Consider the following 25,776-nt stretch of genomic DNA (forward strand, 5'->3'; position numbering starts at 1 on the left):
CAGGATTCAAACTCACAACCTTCGGGTTGCCAGGCAGGCACTTTACCCACCCATTTAATCCGGTCAGCAGTCAGTACAACTCTTCATCCATTTCTCTCCCCTCCCATTCAACTAGCATACCAAATTGTTACCCCTTTTATTGATAAAATGGCAACAGTAAACACCACAAAATTTCACTTTTATCAGATTTTGGTTTTCATTCTATGAAAACCAAAATCTGATAAAAATTTATCTTAATTTCTTATAAGATATGAAATACTAAGCCGTTTTCCCTCCCTTTCCATGAAAGGAAAAGTGAGGGTTCCAGAGACTCAAAAAAGGAACTAAAACAGTGAAATGTTGAGATCAAGAAACGTAACACATACATTTAATAGCTTATAGCAGAAAAGCAATTTTAAAAATCAAGCATTTTCATGAATCTCAAAATGTTAAAATAGAGATAATTTAATGCACATTATACACTTGAATTTTCACAACATGATTAAGTTTCAAATTTTTCTTGGCTTTTTGAAATTCACTGCATATTTACTTTTGGAATAAGTAAATAAAGACTAATGAAAATAAACATAACACTTACATCACATCCAAGGTTATAAAAAAATCGTACTGTTGGTAGATCTGAAATGAAAGGAAGAGGAGTCACTTTTGTTTTTTTTTTTAAAACAGATACCAGCTTTCATAATGATATCTAAGGGAGATAGATATTCAGAACTTTATAGTTCATGTTATTTTTGCATCATATTCAAACAGCAGGTTTCTTTTGTACTTTAATACCCTTTAGGTCTTAGGATGCCCATATAGTGTCTGACAAAAACCACTTTTTAATTTTTTTTTTTAATCTAGTAATAAAATCAAAATCCTCCTTTATATCTTTCCCCCAAATTCTATAAATAATGATATTGAATTTTCTCATTCATCTTACTTCACCCAAGCTATGAAAAGCTTAACTATTTGACATCTGACAATTAATATTTTCAATAATAAAATAGCTACTTTTTTTTTTTTTTTTTTTTTTTTTTAAGAACCATGCAAATGGATGCATACCATTTAGGAGCAGAGTAGGTTATAGAATTTATGAAATTTTAGATCAAAAATAGAACTATATAACAAATTACTAATAAATTACAGCAAAACTATTATATAAAATGAAAAACTGGCAAATCTCGAATAGCATATCTGATAGTATTATAATTATTTGGAGAATAATCTAACTACTATTTACAGGCCACTAAGTTAATTTAACAATGAACTTAGCTATTTAAATTGTGTGCTGTTAATAACAGGCTTCTGAGAGATAAAGGGATCAGACTGCTGTTTCATGGTAGAGTTGATTATAATTTATACATTTAATTCCTGCTAAAGTTAGTCTAATTATGATCCAGAAGTTATAACTTCTAAAAATCAAGTTGATTCTTATTCTCAGCTTCTTTTGTCACATTCTAATGATAGATTAATCTTATGCCCTGAGAATTACTGAAAAACACTGCCCCATCAGAGAAACTGCTCCATCTAAAGAGTGAACTCTCAGTTTAAATTACACTGAATGACAACTATCGATGTAAAGAAGAAATTAAGTTTGTATATCATTTTAACAGTACCTACAAAAATGCAGTGCATATCAATATGAGGTAGGCTACAAATAACAACACAAGTGGTAGGGAAGTCAGAGGTGGTGAATGTTACCTGGACAAATAGCATCATGCTTCATGTACTTGTGTTGTAAGTTAGGCTAACACTGGTAGAGCTGAGAGACAGAGGTCAATGAATATTCCATCATATCTTAATGTGTTCATATGGATGAGAGATCCATTGAACATGTGGACAAAAGAGCATGTCCACGTCACATAGGCACGAGTCAAATATGAGCAAGTATGGTTCTGCTGCAAAAACAGAATTTAGGATGAAGCATATAAAGTGCAGCACTAGTCTTAGAATGATTTCAACATAATGATTTGCTGTCAACAATAACAACCAAAGGTGAATGGCTATTATAACTGATGGCTTCCATACCACAATTCTGGATGTTGGACAAGTAAGCTAATCCTGGTGTTGGCAGGATTAACTATTGTTATATGCTTATGGGATGGCATCAGAGGCAATAGAAAGCAAGAATACGGCCCCAATTATTGCAGGAGTATGATAATCATGTTCCCTAACATAGGTACAGAAATGGCATTATGCTGTAAATCTGATGAATCACAAATGATATGTTTTCTGTTGCTAGTTAGTGGAACCGTTCTGAGATTTTTTTGATGCCACAATTCCTGGAAACATGTCTGAGTATTTCCCTGTATCTACTATTGCTAACAGCATCCAATTGTTCAGACACTACAACCCACATGAATGGAGATTTCTCCACTGACCAATCAGTGATCTGACCCTTTAAAAGTCTGTCAGCTATATATAACACTGCCTTATGCAAGTTAAAGGAATTACACACCCAGACACTGGCATTTATTCGCTGTTTTGTTTGCCTGATAATATTTACATGTTTTTTGGAACCTTCAGACTTCCATGTCAGAGTGTAAACGGATGTTACTGGACATTATACTGTACTGCTGACCTTACTGTATGCATGAAAATTATGATAAATCCAACCACTCTTTTTAGGTGGGTCAATTTCAATGAAAAATAAGCAAAAATCATTGGCTGTCATTGCTTCAGAATGAATTTAATAAAAGAAGAAAATTATTAGTATTAGTAGTGCAAATGGTGCAAAGAAAGCAAGCTTATCCATCAACTAAAAAAAAAAAAAAAAACACACTACTCACACAGCCTGTCTAGTTTTTCCTCTGAATTCATTCAAACTATCCACTTATACAACAACAGATGGAAATTTGTTCAACAAATCATCCACCCACTGGCCAAAATCTCTGAATATCTATTTAGCAACCATCAGCTCAATTTCAATTTATGCCCCACAAATGCATAGTCTGTGCACAAGGAAGACTCATCAGCTTGATTAATCCATTGAAAGCCTTAATTCAAATCAATCAGATTTGATCCAATCTGATCAAATCACAGGTCTCCAGATGTAAATTGCAGAACTGAAGCCTTTCTTATATGAGTGTAGGTAACAACACAGATGGGGCATTAATCTGCATATCTGATACCTATAAACAAGGACTTCATATGGGTATTGTAACTGATACCCATATGAAGTCCTTGCATTTGCAAATATTAAATTTCAATTTCTCAACCCAACTGTCGAATTTTCCAAGATCTTATTGCAGTAGCACACCTTGATTACTTTCATTAAACACAATTTAAACCTTTGTAAGACCTGCAGACTTAGAAGTTAAGCCTGATATACTCCATCAATATCATTAATAAATAAAAAAACTGGCCCATAACAAAAACCTGGAAGGAACGCCATGAAGAGCAGTGTCCATTAATATATATCCACAGTCTTCTCGCACTCAAACATCCCTTTATCCATAATGCCATAACTTCCATTAATGCCAAACTGCTCAAAATTTTTACAGCAGTTTTATTTGCAACAGTATCAAAAGCTTTTCTGAAATCCAAGTACATAATATCAGTTATTTTTGCATCAAGTTCCTTTGTTACTGCATCAGAGTATCCAATCATATTTGTGTACTTTTTGTACTACTGTGTTTTGTGATACTGCATCACATTATCACAACAAATCCATGTTATAACAGAAGTATAACTGCACTCTTGTCAACATAGCCATTACTACTTTAACTCCATTATTTTCCCTGGAGAAGTTAAGCTACGAGGTCTGTAGTAGTAGTAGAGGCATGTGGTGCAAGAAAGCAATCTTTTGAACATCAGCAAAAAAAAAAAAAAAAAAAAAAACCACACATTCGTTCTAAAAGTTTGTCCAGTTCCTCTTTGAATTTAAGATATCAACTTCCACAACGACAGATGGAAGTTTGTTCCGCTGGTTAAAGGCAAATTTCTGCACATCTATTCTATAACTGTCTTTCCTCAATTTCAATTTATGTCCACTCACGTTCGTAATCTGAGCAAGAGGAAGAATCCCATCAGAATTGAGCCTGCTCAACCCATTCAAGGCCTTAATCAGATCAGTTCGGAGGTGCCTAGTCAATCAGATGCTGCAATTTGCAGAAGTTAAGCCTTTCTTGGTAAGACCAACCCTTTATTCCCCTTTTCTGTATACACACCAGCAACTCTACGTCCTTCCTAAAATGAGGCCTCCAGACCTGTACATAGTACTCAAGGCATGGTCTTACCATTGCCTTATACAAAGAGATAATCATTGCCTTTTCCCTATTAGCAAAATTCCTGTATATCATTGACAATACCCAATGACCTACTCTGGTAGCCTATCTACACTGCACAATTACTCATGTTACCCATTCATCCCACTTTGTGAATTGGGGATACATCTGTACAACTCCAGTCAACGGAGACCCTCCCTTGAACCCAAAGAAGTTCTCATAATTATGGCTGAGGGTTTGTTTACCTCTTTTGTTGCTTTAAGTAATTGGATAGATCCCATCCACCACAGGTGCCTTTTTTACATTTAGTTCTTTCACTTTCCTCTCAGGAAACGGAATGATTTTGTGTAATCACAAAATCACTCAGCTCCCTTTAGAGTACGATAAGCTTCTGCATCCCCTCCCTAAATAATTCCTCATGTAGGAATGTAGATGCAAAATACCTTCTGTTTGTCTGTAACCTGAACAGGATCATCAACCATTAAACCATTGTTATCAAAGTGGACTAACGTGATTCAACCCCTTCTACTGTTGACACAAGTAAAAAAAGTATTTGCTGTTTTTCTTGGCATTCTTTGCCAGAGACTTATGTAATCTGCCTTGGCTTGTCTAACCTCCTTTGTGACATGATTGTAGGATAATTTATATCTACTATTGGGCTTCTGTATCAGCTGATAATTTATATGCATCATGTTTTTTCCTTCTCTGCCACAAGTGGTATTAGTTCATCCAACATCAATTTAGGGCTAAGCCTTGAACAATATTCCTTAGTTTGTATGAAAAGCCTAGTAACCTCTGATTATTTCTTCACAATACTACTTATTAGTATTTGCTCTTGGTAAGATCATCAGCTGGTGCCACTGAAACTAATCACTTTTAGTCACCTTTATGAAAGCCAAAGTCCTTCCCTTTACCCTTGCAATTAGTTACATCTTTACGTAAATCCCACATGAATTAACTGTGATCACTCCCACCTAGTGGTCCTTTTATTCAGTTCTCTCTCTTAGGGAATCCTTCAAACTGCATTTGGCACATACAATAAAACTACTTGTTTAAAATATTATGGGAGTAATTTACAAGTTGACCTACTACCAAATAGTTGTAGTCAAGATTTGAATTTTAATTTAGTCTGGGTATTAGCAACATCCTTTCTAGAATTCCTTGCTTTATACAGCCTCTTAACAGACTATTTTCTGTATACTTTTCTTGGAGGGGGGGGGGGGTGTTTAATCTGCTTTGTAATAATATTCATATCTGGTAATAATTTTTGAAAAGTCTACTGTATTAGGAGATTTCAGAATACATGTTATAATATAAATAAAGAGTTACTATGATTACATAATAGTATGTTCCTACACCACATATGCAAAGTTTTCATTTTACTTTAAGTGAATTATGCTGGATTCTATGATCTACTTATCTGTGATCCAAGTAGACTGCAGAACACTATGAAGGTTAGTTAAGGATCAACATAGGTTCTAGGTCAACATTGTGTTTATTTTGTTTCATCAGTAAATTCTCTTCCTGGTGTCATGCTTTTTTTTTATTTCTCTTTATCTCTTTCATTTCATTTTGCTCAATTTTTCTTCAAAATAATCAATGGGTGGGAGGGAAAACCACAACTGGATTTTGGTCACATATACCCAAAATAAAAAAAAAAACTCATGAAACTCTTATCCATTATAATACTAGTTCAACTGTCATCTTTATGCTTATAATATTCTCATTTGCAATGTCAGTTAGTCATTCTGACAATGACTAAATTAGTTAATTCCTTATTCAAAAATTAGTATGTTAAATTCCAGTTATATCATAAGCTAGTTATAATATATCAATATCAATTCCTGGTTGACACTTCACATGATGTTTTATCTTAGTAGAAGCAAAACAAGGCCAATATCATGAACATATTCAAGAACTGCTTTAATAACTTATAATAGATGAGATTTAATGAATGAAAGATCTTAAGTAACATATTTAAATTGTTTTATTTATTATTTTTTTAAATAGGTCAAACTTTCAGTTTTAATTTCAAAATTCTTATACTGCATATTCCCACAATTATGTCACATTTGCCAAGTCATAAAAACAAAGAAAATTTCATATCCAGTTACAGTATTCCAAAAATAAGACTAACCAGTACATCAAATTTTTCCACAAATAAAACTTCAGTTCTTACCTCCTAATGGTAAGTCACTGCCTGATGGATCCTCTGATCTCCAAGCATTTAGATTAACAACAACTGAAGTTCCTCCTCCACACGGTATCATCACGTTTGAATACATGGGAACTGGAAGAAATGTTACTGGTGGTGTTGGGGTTGGAACAGATGGAAAAATAGGCTGAGAGGAAGGGCCAGTGTCATCAGAGGATGAAAGACTAGTGTAAGGTTGAGAGAGTGAAACCTGGGAAGGAATAACAGGTGTATTAGTACAATCTTGCTCATCTGTGTCAGAGATTTGGGTAAAACAGACATTGGAATCACATGGAGAACATTCAGTAATCATGAATGGTAGAGGTGATGTGTCTGTGATCATCTCTAGTAATGATGAATTGGTTCTATCTGCTCCAAAACTTAGGGGCTGAAAATTCATACAGACAATCAGAATCTTAAATATGAAAAAACATTAAGGAAATTACTCACAATCAAACTTTTAGTTGTTAACTTAAATAAATGAAAACAAAAATTCAATGCAATAATCAAATTTACCAAAACTATATCATCATTAAGGGATTAGTAGAAAAGTTACTAGTATTACCTAATACAAAAAAGTTATGGAATGGATATGTAACAACACTAATAATAGTATAAATTTTTCTAGCTGGTGATAGCTTTTTTTTTATTTCACAACAGCTTTACTCACTGTATACCACAATTCAACAATGTATAAACTGAACATAAATTTTATAATTAGCCATATTTCTTATTGACACAATCACAAACCATTGAAATATTCTAAGTTCAGCTGTTAGTATAAAGTCACCTGTATTATGAATCCATTCAGTTTTAAATGAGTCCTTTTAATTCCTCTATATTAAAGACCATTAATTAGTTGAATAAATTTGCACATATGCATGCATTATGAAACCCCTTATATGGCAAACATGAAGTATGAAATTTTTTTTTTTTTTGTAATTTCCTAATTTTTTTTGTTGGACTCAAAGAGACATGCTATGCTCACTTTTTCTCCCCTTTAATCAACAGCACAAGCGGAATGCAGGGAATCATATTTGGTTATTCTTCAAGGTTTCCTGTAAATTACTTGGAAGTTTTCAATTCTTCTGTACAAGAAACGCGCATGAAAGCAGAGGTACAAACTGTGCAAAATCAAACCCATATGTTTACTCAATAAATGTGGCCCAGTGCTGTTGCACTGGTGCAATAACTGCAATAAAACAGTTGAAATTTAGCTCACTGCTAACTAACCGATTTAGTTTATTAATGATAATTTATTTTATTAGAAATTTACAAGAGAGGGAAAAAAAAAAACATTTGTGTGCGTGCACAAACACAATGCACACTTCTTTATTTGTGGGTGTCCAATAAGTGATTAATGGCCTCACTGTGTGGTAAAATCTTATTTCAAGATAGTCAAGGCCAACAATCATTTTCACAATTTATTTATTTTAGCTATTTTATCAAATTCGAGAAGTAAAAATTACTATTGAAACAGCACTGTAGCTTATCACTTTTTTTTTTTAATCTACAAATGTGTTTACAGGCCAATTTGCATGTTGTCCAGACTGAAAAACCCACAATAACTTGCAGAAAAAACAACAATTCCTTCCGCTTGAGACTGGCTAAATAAATCTCCAACTAAAGGGCATTTTTTAAATTAATCTGATTTTATATAATAGATTAATATTCATAAATGCTACCTGACAGTGAAATGAATTTTGAAAGGACAGAAGGTTAACTGGACCCCATGTTAATTCTCACAGGTCTGCATACCAAGTATTCAGAAGAATGTAACTACAGTATATGGTTAATATCAGATAGTATAAGTAGTTGAAATAAATGTTTCAAGATATGGATATATTTTGTCATAACAAGCCAAATGATGAGACTGATAGCAGAACTGCTAGCAACAATTCTGAGAGTTTGTTTGTTTGTTGTACTTAGTTGTTGGCACATCGACTTCTGTGGCCATAATGCACCTCCCAAGGTTTTTGCAGTACTTCGATCCAAGCCCGAGGTGGGATTTGAACCCGCGACCTTTGGGTTGCCAGGCAGGCATTTTACCCACCCGGCTAACCCAGTCGGCATTCTGAGAGTTAACCTTTTTGCTTGTATTCATCACATGTGTGGTGATAATACAAAGGTCTCTGGGATAACAGAAGAGGAGAAAAAGCAGTATGTACTGGAACTTAAGAACAAGTTTGAGTTTCTGCAGACTGTTCAGGACCAAGATATCGACAAGGAACATTAACTTTCTGGAAGTGATAAAGCCCAAGAAACCTATAGGGAAAAAGAAATCCAAAGAAGAAAAAATTAGTCAAGAAACACTTGTCATGATGAATCGAAGACTACAAATGAAGAGCAAGAAAAACACTGACAGGGAGAAAATTGAGTATACTGAGTTATGCAAAGCCATTAGAAAGAGACTCTGAGAGGACATAAGATTTAACACAAGAAAAGTAGAACAAGCATTAAGGGAAAACAATGAATTTAAATCTGCAGCCATGAGCAGTAATACAGAAAGACAAATGATACTGAAACTGAAGAATAGTGATGGTGTACTTATAAACAGCAGAGAAGGCATAATTCAAATAGCAGAAGACTACTATAGAGAATTATACAAGGAGCGAGGGAATGATGCCAGCAGTGGGGAAGATGGATTGCAAAGTAGCAACACATACGACATACCCAATATTCTTCTTGATGAAGTAGAACATGCACTGAAGAAAATGAAGAATCAGAAAGCCCCGGGGGAAGATGAAGTTACTGTAGAGTTGTTAAAATTGGGAGGAAGAGACATAACACAAAAACTGGCAAGGCTCTTCACAAAGTGCATTAGAAAAGGTGTGACGCCCAAGCAGTGGAATAATGCAATCATAGTTTTGCTGCATAAGAAAGGAGATAAATCAGAAATTGGAAATTATAGACCAATTAGCTTGTTATCCCACATATACAAGTTGTTCACAAGGGTCATTACTAACAGATTAGAAAGAATACTTGATGAGAATCAACCGAAAGAGCCAGCTGGCTGTAGGGCAGGATTCTAAACTATGGATCACCTTCATGTAATATCACAGCTAATGAAGAAAGCAAATGAATATAAAACACCACTATGCCTGGCATTTGTGGATTATGAAAAGGCATTTGACTTTGACTCCATACAGCATAAGGCAATGTTTCGGGCACTGGAAAGACAAGGCATCGACCCCCCCCCCCGCATATTATGATTTTGAAGAAAATGAGTGCTACCTCCTTTATTAGACTAGACAAAGACAGTAGGAAATTTAAAATTGAGAAAGAAGTTCGACGAGGAGACAATATAACCGAAGCTGTTTACTGCTGCCCTTGGGAAAGCTTTCAGAAGATTAGACTGGTCGCAGAAAGAAGTCAATGTGAACGGAGAGTACCTAAACCATTTACGATTTGCAGATGACATTGTGGTCATAAGCCATGATCCCAAAGAATTAGAGGAAGATCTTAATCAGTTATGCACAGTTAGTAAGGATTTTGGACTAAAGATGAAATGGCTAAAACAAAAGTAATGATGAACAAGTATGCCACAGAAAGAGAAATAATGATTGAATTAGCAGTAATTGAAAAGGTGGAGTCATACTTATCTAGGACAAGTTATTAGCTGTAATAATGATAAATGGCTGGAAGTCAAGAGAAGAATAAATTTTGGATGGATAGTATTCAGGAAATATAGTCACATACTGAAGAGCAATATCCCAGTTTGTCTGAAACGTAAAATAATGAACCAATGTGTACTCCCCACCATGACTTATGGAAGTGAAACTTGGGCACTCACCAAAAGAATGGAAGAGAAGCTGAGAACTACACAGAGAAGAATGGAATGAATTATATTGGGAATCAGACTGTCAGATAAGAGAAACACACGGATTAGGCAGCAAACTCAATTAAAGAACATTCTTATCAAAACTAAAGAACTAAAATGGTCTTGGGCAGGACACATAGCTCGAAGACATGATGACAGATGGACTAAGAAAATAACAGAATGGTACCCAAGAGGAGCCAGAAGAAAACCTGGAAGACAAAGGCGGAGATGGCTAGATAAAATTTACGAGTTTGTGGGTAGTAAATGGATGGCCAGTGCTCAAAACAGAAGGAACTGGAAAGTTGCTGGAGAGGCCTTCATCCTGCAGTGGATTGAAAATGGCTGATGATGATGATAAGGCAATGGTCAGGCCACACCTTCAGTACTGTATACAGGTCTGGAGGTCCTATTTTAAGAAGCATGTTGGAAAGAGTACAGAGAAAGGAAACAAGATTAGTGAATGGAACAAAGGGTTGCTCTTATGAAGAAAGGCTGAAGTTTTGCAAATTACAGTGTCTGGAGACTAGGCCCCTGCGAAGTGATCTGATTGAGGTGTATAAAGCCTTGAATGGTTTGAGCATGCTCAATGCTGATGGGATTCTTCCTCTTGCTCAGAATAATCACCTGAGAGGGCATAAATTGAAATTGAGGAAAGACTGTTGTAGGATAGATGTGTTGAAGTTTACCTTTAGCCAGCAAGTAGTTGGTTGGTGGAACAGACTACCATTCTTTGTTGTGGAAGTTGGTCTGGACAGGTATTTGGAATGAACAGAGGGGTGAAATGGGAGAGTTTTTTTTTTTTTTTGGCTGATGTTGCATAAGCTTGTTTTCTTGCATCATGTGCTTCTACTAATGCTAATTAGGCAATGGCATCTCTTGTATTGTGTAAATAAGCCACAACTAGGTTGTCAACTAGTATACTTTGGGTACCTACCCATGCAACAAGGAGAGGCCACATGAACTTGAAATGTTGGAGAGGGGGATTAAGTACTCTACTGAATTGGCATTGTCTAAGTGGTGGTATACTACTGAGAATAAGTGACAGACTTCTCTAATGAAGGAACATTACCTATTCAAATTATAACAGCCAGGCAATTAGTTATGAAGGATTTCACAACATGAGATGTATAATTATGCCTTATTCACAAACTTCAGTTTGTTTTAAAGTTCTTCTATGTTACAATGATGCTTATGAACAACTAGTCTGCGTCTAGAGAAATAGAAGTAGATTCATTCAATTCCTCAAACATCTCTGGTATTGTATGTTTATTACACAGTCAGTACAATAATCCTGTATTTCAGCAAAACAGTTAAAGTTGTTTTGCTGGACAAAAAAAACCTGAACAGCCAGGAAGAAAACCCTTCCTATCTTCACCTGAGACCAACTAATTCGGCCACTGAGCAAAAAGGCACACTAATTAAGGTACAATAAATTACCGAATGAATATAGAAGGCAAAGTGAATTCAGCACTGTTAAGATCTTTAAATGCACAAATGATGTATTAAATAAAATCTAAAAAAACTTAAAAGGATCAAGATCCAGATTCACATAGAAGTGGTACATCAGTGCAAATTACAGCTATTTATTTCCATATCTTTATAGTAGTACCTTAATACTGTAATAAGTGATCCCATACAGAGATGTTTAATTTTAAAAACCAAATAATTTATCTAGGTCTCGCGTAGACACGACATACTTTGATTACTATTATCAACCATCCTTTCCATTTCCGTATCATCAGCAAACAAACTACTTGAAATAGCATCTATTATCAAAGCTAATGATTTTGAGAATTATGAAATCAGAACCAATCAGGGAGATTCTCTCTAAGTGAATATTTTATATTTATTCATGTCTATTTTGTGCAGCCATTGTTGCTGTTCAACAGAGAGAGAGAGAGAGAGAGAGAGAGAGGGGGGGGGGGGAATTGTAATCTGATTAAATATTAGGATTAGCAAGCACAGCCATAAAACAAACATGAAGTAACAATTTGCTAAGTATTTAAGTAATTCATGGTATCTGTACTCTGGAAGAAATTTATTGTGGCACATTGTCATATATGTTTCCCCATTTTACATCATTAAAAATATCAGATGGTCCCATAAAAAATTAGAGGGGACTATTTTGGGTCCCCTCTACAAAAGTAGAATTTTTTGAATAGTTGTTTCTTCTAATAAATCTGACATTGATACACCATTAATCAGTTCTTGCTGGTAGCTTACTTGAGGATTCCTATTGTCTGATGAATCCTTTTTGATTAACAAATAAGTATTGTACTCCTTTGTGATATTAACATGTTAATAAAAACTAGCAAATCCAGAAATTTTCTGGATTTGCATAATAGAATGATGATTATAATTTCAGGCTGAAACACTAACTAAAGAGTTAATATAAATTTTAAGCTACTTTTAATTGTTAATTCACATGACTTTCACTTGAAATATCAGATTTGATATACATTCTAATCTGCTGGCTCACTGTCAATATACTCAGCCATTCATGTATAACTTGATCTATTACAAAATCCTAAATTTCATTTTTAGATTTGTGTGGAAATTCATTCATTATCTGGCCAAATGTGTTCCTATTAGATAAAATCTCTTGCTATATTAAATTTTATTTTATTTTTCTAAAAATGGCATCACGATACAGATATAGTGTTAGGATCCCTCTCTGCAAACTTAGTTTACTTTATTTATGGCTACATACGAAAATACCAGTATTATTTTTATGACAGAAAAAAAAAAAAATCTAAATAATTAGTTAAAATAACTTTATTCATTGTCAAAATGATTAACCATAAAAAAATTGGGCTCCATAACCACTGGCTTCTCAAATCCAAATATTCCTGCACTCAAAAAGAAGCAATATACTTCCGAGGAAGTACTACTTATCTGAGGTTCACAGGTAAGGAAACTGACAGATTCACAATATGATATGTATATGATTCTTTTATACAAACTTTTGTTTCCTTTATTTATGGCTACATATAAAATTTTGCCACTATGCTACTTGCATGTTCAGATTTTAAACAAAAAGCAAATTAAAGAAAAGCTTACAAAATTCTTACCTTTACATCGGATGTAAGAGGCTTCATTAGTGATTGTTGTGGGGGATTTTTAACTGACCCTGCAATGGAAAGTTTGCTGTGATACAAATTTTAAAAATTCTTGTATATTTATTAACAAAAATTATTTAAACAAAAAGTTGAAAGCAACATGAGCTAAGGAAATATGGATCACACAACTCTATAACATTTGGAGAATTCCAATCAAAATTTAGATCCATTCTGCATTAAAATCTGTCACAGTTATATCTGCTTTAAGAACAAAGCATTCAGCCAAATTTGAATTATCTCCCATAAGATGGGAACGCTACAATCTCTTACATCTGAGAAAGGGATACAAGGACATCGAAAACCATGTCCCAGATTTTTATGGGACATGGTTTTCAATGGCCCATAACATCTGCAACATCATTTTAACTGCCTGTAATCTAGGCTAGCAACATGAAAATATATATGGTATGGCTAATCAGTTTACACCAACAATTACCAATTAATTGTTAAGTAATTATTTCAGTTTTGCATTAGAGTTCCCTTAATTTGGCATGGAACGTTATGGGGAAAAAAAAAAAAAAAAAAAAAACTTATGCTATGATGAGAATTAACCACTCTTTGCATTCTGAAATGGAAGGAAATAAAAATGTTACATTTAATTTACTTTACTTTACCAATGACTTACACATTTCCTAACACAAACCATGACGAAAATGAACTGGCAATCCCTGGTTTATACTATAAAAAAAATAAGGGGTTTTTTTTTTTTAAAGATAAATTTGTTTTATGGTCTATCAGACACTTACTAGAGAAAACAACCAGTGTAATAACTGCCTGCAAAATTAGTAGCAAAGTAGTTTGTATTAGAAATTCGATGTATTTACAATGTTAATAAAGACTTTTTACTTCATTTTAATCTGTTTCCCTGCATTTCACACATTGCGACAAAAGATTGCTGCAATTTTATTTTGGCATGCAGGCAAAAATATTTTTACCACCAGTGGTCTATAAGAATGCATTTTCGGTAAGGAGTTGCCCTCAAACAGATAAGTCCAATCTGAGTTATGATAGGATTATCTCCCTTTGCTTAAGCTTTGTCAAGATCCAGTTCTTATTTAAAGTGGAACAACCTGTTACACCTAAGCTTCCAAGACTTACACCATTGTTCTTTACAGACTTTTTATAAAACATTACTATTTGATAGTGAACTGAATCTTGAATGGATAAATATTTATTCTTGAACTCCATATTTCATTCCCCTAGATACTTTACATGCCCTGGTATCCAGCAGAATGTAATTGTACAACTAATATCATGCAGTGCAATTGGCTGAGATCTAATTTGTTTCGAAACAGGGTAGCTTTGAGAGAGAGAGAGAGAGAGAGAGAGAGAGAGAGAGAGAGAGAATCTTTTTTGCAACATCTGATTGTAACTGGTTACAAGGCTAAGTGTTGCAGCTTTCCCTTCATGGCTAAAGTGCCAGGGGTTTACAGATAAGAGGTGTTACAAAAACATTAAATACCATAAGAGATTCAAGAAAAAAAAACAAGATGACATTAAATGATATAGGGATAAAATGAAAATGACACATACATTTTCATGACACATTACTGAATATACAATTTACAGTAATGACTTCATGGGTGTATTCCACATATTGCTAATTGTTCATTGGGTTTACTGCTTTAAAATATGGTCCACTGCAGTTCAAACATGCTGTATAACCAGATGGAATGAAACAGACTACTGTATTTTTACTGCACAGCTGAGTGATGACATTTTCCTCCACAAATGGAATGGGAGTCAGCATTCCTCTATATACAGATTGTGAAAAGTGTTCCAAATATTCTTAGGAAATCCTTCAATAGTATCAAGTTGTATGAGTACACTTTCTGGCAGATTCACAGGTAGAATCATAAACCAGGTGAGATCTGATTAAAGTTTAATATACAAGGTGTGATCATAAACTTCTGAGCCTGAACTATCCTTGAATTGGAAACAACTTTTCTGTTTGGTTGTATCAAATCTATGTATATAAATAGAAGTTATCTGGGTGTTTAGGCATCACTTGAGAAGAAAGTTAGATTGACAATTTCAATTCTTGTACTGCCAGTCTGATAAGCTCTCAGGGAATTCATTTCTGAATTCCTTCGTCTGTCACTTCCTGGAGAAATTTTTTATACAAATTTGGAATTGTCAGATTCATCTAAAAGATGAATTCTTAATGACTCCTAAATTTCAAGTTGACAGGTAATATTAATACTATTCATATATATATATATATATATATATATATATATATATATATATATATATATTGCAGGGTAGCTCCAAATATCTGAACTTAAATTTTTTTTTTTTGGCTGATGCTCTTTAAGCATGCTTTATTACATCATTTGTTGCTACTAACACTATTTAATTTCTACATTCAAGAAATTCAGCACATGTTAAACATGAAAATTCCAAACAAACACTTTACACATGCATGCAAAAATTTAAGGATTGCTATATATACTCCAATAATCCACAAATTCTCAGATATTAGGCCACTAAGAAGACCACCCTGCAATTCAATACATTTGTAGCAATTATACACCTTATGTACACCATTTGCCAGAGCAACGTAGCATTCAAGATTTAGAAAAAATCTAAATTACAATATAGCCAGACTTTTAACCATAACCCTCAAAATATTTAACACTTTATCTTCCCTCTACTATTTATTACAAACATAACCATCTTTTACAAAGCCTTTGATAGTTATACAAATACAATGAATAAAGCCACCACCTATAATAAAATCTTACTGCATCAGGCTTGTCAAATAAGAAATATACTGTTTTGATGTATTACAAAATCGGGGGGGGGGGGGACAATTTATGGAATTACAGGAGACTAATAGAGTTAACAGCAGGTAAATAACAAAAATCATAATGAGAAAGCAACCCTCCCCTTAATTCTAAATGGATATGAAGGGATGAAATGAATTAGTTATACATCTAATGGATTTTCCCGCTTGTAAACATCTGAAATCTAGTAGTGATAACCATATTGTAATCAGTTCAACTGAAGATTACAGTTCAATGCCCTTGGTTTACTTGTTGACAACAACAACAACAAAAAAAAAAAAAAAAGCAATTTCCTAGGAGCAGATATGAATTTCAGTTTCTCACATGTGTGATCTAGAACAATGTCTGTATTACCATTGCTCAGCTTCAACTAAGGAATGTTAGTCACTCTTTAGTTGAACTAAGGCAGGTCTCATGCATAGCCACAGAAATGAGAGTTCAGTGCTGCTATCACCAAACTTGACACTGTGTCATACTCAGTGTGACCCATTACTGGACTCACCATTAGATTCTGTAAAATTGATTATGGAAAAGATATCTTTTCCAGAATCTATACAATTTTTGATGTATTCTGAGTATGAGCAATTTTATATTCCTCATACTCAGCACAGATACCATAGATGTCATTTTGCAATAATTTCACCCTAACATACAGTTTACAGCAGGATGGACAAAGACAAGCACTCTTTTCCTCGATAATTTATTTGGAGATGCGATCACTTTACATAACATTCTATAGAAAGCTCACATCAGCATATCAATGCATAGTTTACATATTGACATACAGCCCATCAGAAAATGCCATTAATCTTTAAAATGGAGCAGTCACATCAAATTTTGGAATAATCAATCACGTGGGTTTAATTTTAAGTCAACTTATGCCTCCATTTCATGCATAGGGATTGGGCCAATCCCCAGTGCTAAAACACCAATTTAAAATGCAAAACTATTTTGGTCAGTTCAACTGAAATCCTGAGTACCTTCAAATGAAGTGGCAAAATATACTGACATTCAGTCAGTGAGGGGGTGGCCAAGTTGCAAGTTCTCTGTGGTTTCATATTTTAAGATGCTCTCTCTCTCTCTCTCTCTCTCTCTCTCTCTCTCTCTCTCTCCCTCTCTTCCCTCCCTCTCTTCCCTCCCTCTCTCTCCCTCTCCCGCTCCACAGGAGAGAGAGAAGCAAAGTGGGCACACTGCTGGAAAATGATGTAAACACAGAATATTTTTATTTATCTTTAGCCCTGAGAATGCAATAGATAAATTTATTTTCAAAGCAAATACAATTTTTTTTCTTTGATCGTGCTATGAGTCAACTTTAGTTCTTATATACAGTGGGACCAACTGATGATGTTATCAGCAGCAAATTCTAAATGGGAAGCATTCAAGGAATGCTACTAGACTTTTCATACCGATTAAGAATTACTGTTCAAAGTTCAGGCCTAAATGGATGTCAGATGAACTAACGAGAGTTGTGGAAGAGAAGAAAAATGCATGGGGTGCATATAAATTACCAGGTGACACAGAAGCCTACGATAGATATAAGCTAGTCTGCAATCAAGTCAAAGGAAGTCAGGCAAGTAAAGGCAGATTATAAGAAATCTTTGGCAAAGGATACTAAGGAAAACAACAAGGACTTGCTTTAGTTATATAAACTCTAGGATTGATTTTTTTTTTTTTTTTTTTAGGAGCATTAGCAACTAAAGCCATATTGCTCTGGGGACATGCGGTGGTCATTCCCTGACCTTTCCGCAACCTCCATATTTGGTGGTCATGCTCTAGAAGGAAGGGGATGAATCAGATTGGTCCACTTGATATAAATGGTTCAATGATCCCAACAGACAGCTGACAATCTGAATGAGTATTTTACCTCTACATTCAGACAAGGAGTTAAGGGAGGAGAATGCCAGAAGTTCAAACTGTAACATGGTACTTCATGATTTTGTAATACCGAGAGCAAAGTGGAGGATAAATTGTTGAAGTTAAACATAAGGCACCAGGGAGGATGGGATCTATCCATTTATATTAAAGTAGGCAGCAAAGGAAGTAAGCAAACCCTTAGTGATAATTAAGAGAGCATCCTTGGACTCAAGGGGAAGTCCCCACAGACTCGAGTTATACAAATGTATCCCCAATTCACAAAGGTGGATCTAAGGGTGACACAAGTAAATACAGACCACGTAGTTTAACTTCTGTTATTAGGGAAAATAATGGAGCCACTGGTTATAGATGCATTGAAGTATCACCTAGAAAAGACTGCAGTAATAATTCAGACACAGCATGGGTTTGTTAAGGAAAAGTCATCTGACAAATCTGATTGGATACTATGATGTGGTTACAAAGGAACAGGATGCAAAAAATAAATTTTGATTTGATATACTTGGATTTCAGGAAAGCTTTTGACACTGTTGCACATGGAAAACTACTATACAAATTGGAGCAGTATGGTATTAAGGGCAAGTTGCTACAATGGATAAAAGGGTGGCTAAGTGGGAGAGGACATTTAGAAGACAGTGATTATCAATGGATTTCTGTATTTATCAACGATATTGATGAAGGTATAACAGGCTTAATGGGAAGTTTGTAGATGATACAAAGGTTGGCAGAATTGTTAGTGACAGTAGTGGTAGTTTGTTTGTTATTTGGTTTTAAGGAGCATTAGCAGCTAAGGCCATATTGCTCCGAGGATATGCAGTGGTGATTCCCTGACCTTTCTGCATTCTCCGTATTTGGTGGTCACGGGTTCGAACCCCAATCAAGAAGCATGTGCTATGCACTGCTGCTCCTGCCCACCTGGCTATGGAGGCGCCAGAAATGGTAGTGTGCTACTGCAAGAGGATCTAGAAAAGTTGGGCAGATGGGCTGGAAGTGGCATCTGAACATTGACAAATGCAAAGTACTGCATATGGGTAGTAATAACCCATGAGAAACTTACCAACTGTGTGGTACAACATTTAGAGTGGTAGAAAATAAAGATCTGGGAGTAATTAAGCAGTCAGATATGAAATTTTCTGAGCAATGCAGATAGGCTGCCAGAGCAGGTCATGGAGTATTGTTAATGACCTGCTCTGGCAGCCTGAGCAGGTCATGGAGTATTGTTAATGATGTACAGGGATTTTGCTAGTAGGGAAAAGGTGGTGATTATTACTTTGTATAAGGCAATGGTCAGGCCACACCTTGAGTACTGTGTGCAGGTCTGGAGGTCTCATTTTAGGAAGGATGTAGAGTTGCTTGTGCAAGTACAGAAGGGCAACAAGATTGGTGAGGGGATTGAAGGGGCTCTGTAATATACCAAGAAAGGCTTAAGTTCTGCATATTTCAGCATCTGGAGATTAGGCACCTGCGAGATAAACTGATTGAGGTGTATAAGATCTTGAATGAGTTCCTCCTCTTGCTCAGCTTACGAATCTATGAGGGCATAAATTCAAATCAAGGAAAGATAGTTATAGAATAGATGTGCAGAAATTTGCCTTTAGCCAATGGGTTGTTGATTGTTGGAACAAACTTCCATCTATCATTGTGGAAGTTGATATCTTAAATAAATTCAAGGAGGAAGTGAAGACATTTAGAGGGAAGGTCTGTGTGAAATGGTGGTTTTTTTTTTTTTTTTTGTTTTTTTTGCTGATGCTACATAAGCTTGCTTTCTTGCATCACATGCCTCTACCCCTACTATACAGTAGCCCATAAAGGTCAACACTAATGGGGGGGGGGGGGTAAAATGGTAAGACAGATACAAGGGAGTCATTTTAATTGAAATGGGTACATGTTGACAAACTGTCCTGGGAGATCCTCTACTGTGAGGGTGAGGAAGAAATTAATTGCTGTATAAGACTAGACACCAGAAATTGTTCTCAGGTAGGGGCACTAGTTCCAAGACTCATCTTTACATTGACTAGAGGAAGGGGGAAATAACTGCTCTGTAACATATTACAGCAATTGACTTATGTCCTCTCAAAGAGAGCTCATCCTTGTTTTCTCTTAGAAAAAAAAAAAATTCGCCTGTAGAGTTTTCACAGGTCTCAATGAGATTACACTTGCAGAGTACCCCCCCTTTCTGGATGCTCACTCATAGCAATGCTAATCAAGAAGGATGATGGCACTTCATTTTCTTTAGAAGCCTTTGTGAACTTACCATGTTGGAAAGAATATTTTTATATCTATCTTCTACTTGCACTGCTGAAAAAAAATTATGCACTTCCCTCCTGATGAAGGTAACTATCCAGTTGACCTTGGAATTTCTTCAAATTGTCAGCCTGAACTAACTGCAGAGGTAATTTATTTCAATAATCCAATTATTCGCTGGCTAAAAGAAAACTTCCTACAATCTAAACCAACCATTTCCCCTGTAATTTGAATTTATGGACCCTAGTTCTAGAATTCTTGATAACACTGAAAATTCCACCTTCATTCATTTTACTAATCCCTCAGAGCCTTATAAACCTCAATCAGGTCCTCTCTGAGGTGCCTGGTTGCAAAACTCTGTAGCACAAGTAATCAGTCTTTCCTCATATAGTCACCATTCTTTCTGATCTCAAGAAGTGATCTGCCTGTCTTTGGACCTTAATGAAGCACTGTCTGTTCTCCCCCCCCCCCCAGATGGGATCTCCATACTTAGACAGTATTCCAAAACCAGGTCTTGTAATAGTCTTATACATTGAGTTTATGACCTCCCCCATCTCTATAAGATAATGTTCAATAAATAATCGGCAGGACACTATGGGCTATCCTGGACACCTGTTTACACTGCTCAGAAAACTTCATATTTACCTGTTTTAACTCACAGATCCCTTTCTCCCTGTATTGTTTTTAATTCGACCTCACCAAGTGTATAATTTATTTTGGGGTTGCTATTCCCCAAGTATAAGCATTTTGCTGTGTTAAAACTGAGCTGCCACTTCTGACCATTCTTGAATCCTGTTCAAGTCACCCTGAAGGAGTGCTGCTTGGCACTGATCCATAACAACTATCAATCTTTACAACACTGGCAAATTGACATCATGCCTTCTATCCCTTCATTGATGTAGTTTATGAAAATCAGAAAAGTGGTCCAACAAGAACTGATTCTTGGGGATCCCACTTCTGATGTAATGCCAATCTGAAGAATATCCATTAATCACAGCCCTCTACTTTCTGCCCTGCAGCCCCCAGCAACCAATCTCCAAATCTTTCCAGTAATCTAAACTTTTTTTTTTTTTTTTTTTTTTGGGCTGATGCTCTAAGCTTGCTTTCTTGGATCATATGCCTCAACTAATACTAATGTTCCAGCTTACGTGGTAAGCTCTCGTGGGGACCAAGTCCAATGTTTTGCTGAAATACAAATAAGCTATGTTGAAATTGTTCCTTGCATCCAGCTCATGAGTAACTGTCAAAATAGCTATATTACTGCCAACATGCTGGGAAGGGGAGTTCCCACAGTAATTCAGTTTCAATGAGCAATTAGAAATGAAATCATGTTTGTTTGTATATGATGATATTGGTTCCACAAGGGCTCTCCACCTCAGCATGCCAGTGTGAACAGTAAGTAACAGCTGCTTGACAGCATAAATTAGTTTTTCTTTCCAGCTACCTGGAAAGGTGTTCTCCTAAGTTCTCACAAAGTAATGACCCCTGTAATTTATGTCTCAATGAGATAATGCTTTTAAGATCATGCATGTTTCCCTTATGTTACTAAATCTCAATCATGTTAAAAAAGTTAGATGTTAGTTCCAATCAATTATGTTACAAAAGCCGACGCACTCTTCTGATGGACTAAACAGTTCAATTTAAAAAAATTGAACAACTATTGCATTTCTGAATTACACAAGGTAATCTGATACTACTGTTACTCAGTGAAAAAATGTTTTTAACAAGAAATATTCAAAAATGACACTTCTGTAAGCATTTAATTTGGGGGGGGTCAATTCAACACGCTTGATTCTGTTACAAAAGCTGATGCACTCTATGATCGGTTAAATGCAAACAGAACACTTATTCAAATATTTCTCACTAATTTTTTTTTTCAAAAATCCTGTAGACATAAAACTATATGCATATCAAGTCACTTAAAAACTGCCTTTTACACAGATTTCATTTTGCATCATTAAACACATACAACACTATGGAATTTAAGGGGTGGTCTTCTCTGACCAATCAGATTGGAATGATGTAATAACAAAGGAACTAGATGCAAAAAAATTTATTTTAACATTGCATACTCAGATTTCAGAAAAAAGACTGCTGTACAAATTGAAGCAATGTGGCACTAAAGAAAAGTTACTGCTATGGATAAAGGATGGTTGAGTGGGAGAAGACTGGGAATTGCTATCAATGGAAAGTGCTCTTCTTAAAGAAGAGAAATTAATGGAGTCCTGCAAGGATTCAGTGCTGGGTCCATTGTTTGAAATATTTATTAATGATATTAATGAGGGCATAGATTAATGTCTAGGTTTGCAAATGATACAAAGGCTGGCAAGGTGTTTAATGACAGTAATCAGGATAAACTGCTGATCTAAAGTCAGGCACATGGGCTGAGAAAAGGCAGGTGAGTTTAAACGTTGACAAATACAAGGTACTTCATACGGGTAGCAGTCATCCCAGATTAACATGCCAACTGTGTGGTACCACTTATGATAGTGGAGAATAAAGATTTGCAGGATTTTATGCAGAGAGATATGAAGTTCTCTGAACACAGCAGACAGGCAGCCAGCACAGCTTATAGGGTTTTTCAATGATTGAAAAAACCCTATTTGCAGTGTCTGGAGACTAGGCAACTGTGAGCAGAACTGACTGGAGTGTTTAAGGCTCTGAATGGATTGAGAAGTGCAATTCCAATGGAATCTTTCCTGTTGCTTAGATTACATATATGAGGAGGGAGGGCATAGTTCAAACTGAGGAAGGATGATTGCATTATAGATGTGCAGAAGTGAAGAGTTAGAATAAATTCAAAGATGAATTAAAACTGTTGGAGGAGACTGACGGATGATAACAAGGTGTTTGTTTCCCCTCCCCTTTTTTGGTTGATGCTGTATTAGCTTGCTTTCTTGCATCATGTGGCACTACTAACACCAAGCGGTTTAAAATTTACAGCCTAGCTGAAGTTGGACATTACTTTTTGAAAGTAGCACTGTAAACCTATGTGCCACTAGTAGTTGAAACAAAATTTGTCACCCTAAATGTTGAATACTAATAAATGTTAACCAATCAAAGTAATATTAAAAAAATAAAAAAAAAACCTAGTATCCACCGCATACCTTGCCTACCCCACTTGCAGTGGCCCTGCTTTTTCAAAGTGTTTAAGGACTGGTTAACTTTGCATACAAAGAGGGTAAGTCTTGGTAAGGGATTATTTGCACATGCACTGAAATTAAATATGGACACTATTAATTAATCTGCTATGTACTCTAATTTGTAAAGTTTTGGAAATCAAGCAGGTAGACCAAATCAAGTCTGGTATAATTATGGTGAGTATCCATTATTGCCAGTTTTCTTAAAAGCAAATTTGTAGCCCACAGTAATTGCATGGAATGCCAACTCAGACTCTTAGTCAAATTGACAATGCAGAATTTACATGTCATTGCAACCTTTGTTCAAGCATTCATCTGGTGGCAGGAAATAAATGCTGTATACAAAGTCATAGTTCTTGAATCATTCTGGGGAGCAATTGTGATTTAAAAATAGTGTGAGTTTTACAGATAGGTTTAAAATTTTATAGTTAAGTTTTGTAACAATTTTATATTCGGCTTTTTAAATATTTTCCCCAATGTTTTGTACTATTGAGAAACAGATAGAATACAAATAAAACATTGCTTGTGATTAATTTGGATGGTTTACTGCAGAACTTCCTTGCAACTAACTTGCTTCTGCATGTCTAGAATCAAACTATTATAACAATTTCAACTTAGAAACCAATATGTAAGAATATGAATCCTTGTTCAAGGCATACTGCTCAAATGGTATAAAACTTTGATGTAAATATTTTAAAATATTTGTATTTAACAAATTGATAATTAACACCTTGTGTACAACATAACATGCAGTTTCTCAAACCAGGATTACACCAATACAAATGCCATATCTAGTTATCACCTGGGAGCATTTGAGTTGGCTTATTACACAATTACTGACTACAAATTTGCTGACAAAAATTGCCATAATGGATACCAGCATAATTATATCAGACTTAATTTCTGAAACTTTAAAAATGACATTACATCACAATTTGATTAACATTGAACATCCATATTTAATTTGAGTTCTGGTCTTTTCATCATACACACAATGTCTTCAATTGCTACTGAGTAATCTATAACTTCCAACTTTGTGTACAAGGTTAAGCAGTCTTGAAAACTTGCATCTCTCTCTCTCTCTCTCTCTCTCTCTCTCTCTCTCTCTCTCTCTCAGGGAGACTCAGGAATTTTTTTTTTTTTGGCTGGTGTAGCATAAGCCTCAGGCTTCCTTGCACATATAGCTAATAATAATAAATAAAATAATTTATGTCCAACTTCAGGTTAGGTTGTAAATTTCCATTTCAATATTTATAATGATAGAGTAAACATTTGTTTTTAAATAGAGGATAAAGAATTTGGTTGGTTTTTGGGCCCTAAAATTCATAGTTTAAACTTAATTAGTTTTTAAATTGAGTGCCAATTTAAACAGTATCCTGGGAAAAATAAAACATGTAAACCTTTGATTTAATCAAAATATTTCCCAACCCAGATGTACTGAACTTTTATGAAGTTGTCTGATCAAATAGGGGAATTAAAACTAGTCATCCAAATAATAATAAAAATTACGCATTATATATGTATAGAGAAAAAAAACACAAGTACCTGATAAATTTGACTGCATATGAGACATATAAGGGGTCTGATGTGGTAAACTAGACCAGAACTGCTGAGGAATCTGACAAGGGGTATCAGGCTGATTATTCTACATCAGAGATGAGGCATTTTTAAGAATGTTTAAGAATTAAAGAACTTGTGAAAAAAAAAAATAATAAATAACATCTTCAAAATTATATAAGGAAAAGAACAAAAACAAAATAAATAACTTTGCTACATTTTTTTAAAATTTGTATTCAGTACCTTTTTGTTACTATAATGCTTTGTATGATTTATTCTTTTTCAATATTCTTGGGCATTTTTTTTTTTTTTCAGTAGTATTAATGGTGTAAAAAAAAGACTATGTGAAAATGCTTGTAATTACACCTTGGAAGTACTATCTTAGAGAAAAGAATTTTTTTTGGTTAACTAGTGAAACTGAGAAGTAGCTATAAAATTAAGAAATTATACAAATTTTTTTACAATAAATAATGTATAACAAATGTCACATCACTGTTGCTTTTATTATTCAGTCAGTTTATAATTACTTTTTATTATTCTTTCTGTAATTATTTTTCAGTTACATGGCTACACCATGATTAAGCCACTTAGTATTAGGAATATGACACAAGGAAGCAAAACTTATATTGTACTAACAAAGAGGAAAAAACTTTAAAAAAAAACTTAATTTCTCCAAACCTTATTAAATTTATTCACACTATCCACCGCCACAATATTAGGTGCAAGTTTATTCCAACAAATGATTCTGGATTGATTGCCAATTTCTGTGCATCTATTCTAATAACAATCCTTGTCAATGATATACAGGAATTTTGTTAGCAGGGATAAGGAGG

At 34.8% G+C, this 25,776-nt stretch overlaps 1 protein-coding gene across 1 annotated transcript; it reads right to left on the minus strand.

The window, feature by feature from the left end:
- Positions 1-6,376: 6,376 nt before the first annotated feature.
- Positions 6,377-25,027, minus strand: LOC150089166 (uncharacterized). Its single transcript, XM_090389601.1, has 3 exons — positions 24,932-25,027; positions 13,294-13,352; positions 6,377-6,613 (listed from the first exon to the last, which is right to left on the minus strand). The coding sequence occupies exons 1-3, from the start codon at positions 24,957-24,959 to the stop codon at positions 6,377-6,379; spliced, it is 324 nt and encodes a 107-aa protein (XP_090245727.1). The 5' UTR covers positions 24,960-25,027.
- Between the last annotated feature and the right edge of the window lie 749 nt (positions 25,028-25,776).

This window comes from Mastigoproctus giganteus, chromosome 2, assembly GCF_048544385.1.
Source record: "Mastigoproctus giganteus isolate SK-2022 chromosome 2, ASM4854438v1, whole genome shotgun sequence".
Lineage (NCBI taxonomy): Eukaryota > Metazoa > Arthropoda > Arachnida > Uropygi > Thelyphonidae > Mastigoproctus > Mastigoproctus giganteus.

Excerpts from the sequence above, each read along its gene's own strand:
- LOC150089166 (XM_090389601.1), bottom strand. The coding sequence starts at position 24,959 with ATGTCTCATATGCAGTCAAATTTATCAG. Across the intron at positions 13,353-24,931 it reads TATGCAGTCAAATTTATCAG|GGTCAGTTAAAAATCCCCCA; the intron begins GTACTTGTGTTT and ends TTTCCATTGCAG. Across the intron at positions 6,614-13,293 it reads CTCTTACATCCGATGTAAAG|GTTTCACTCTCTCAACCTTA; the intron begins GTAAGAATTTTG and ends ATTCCTTCCCAG.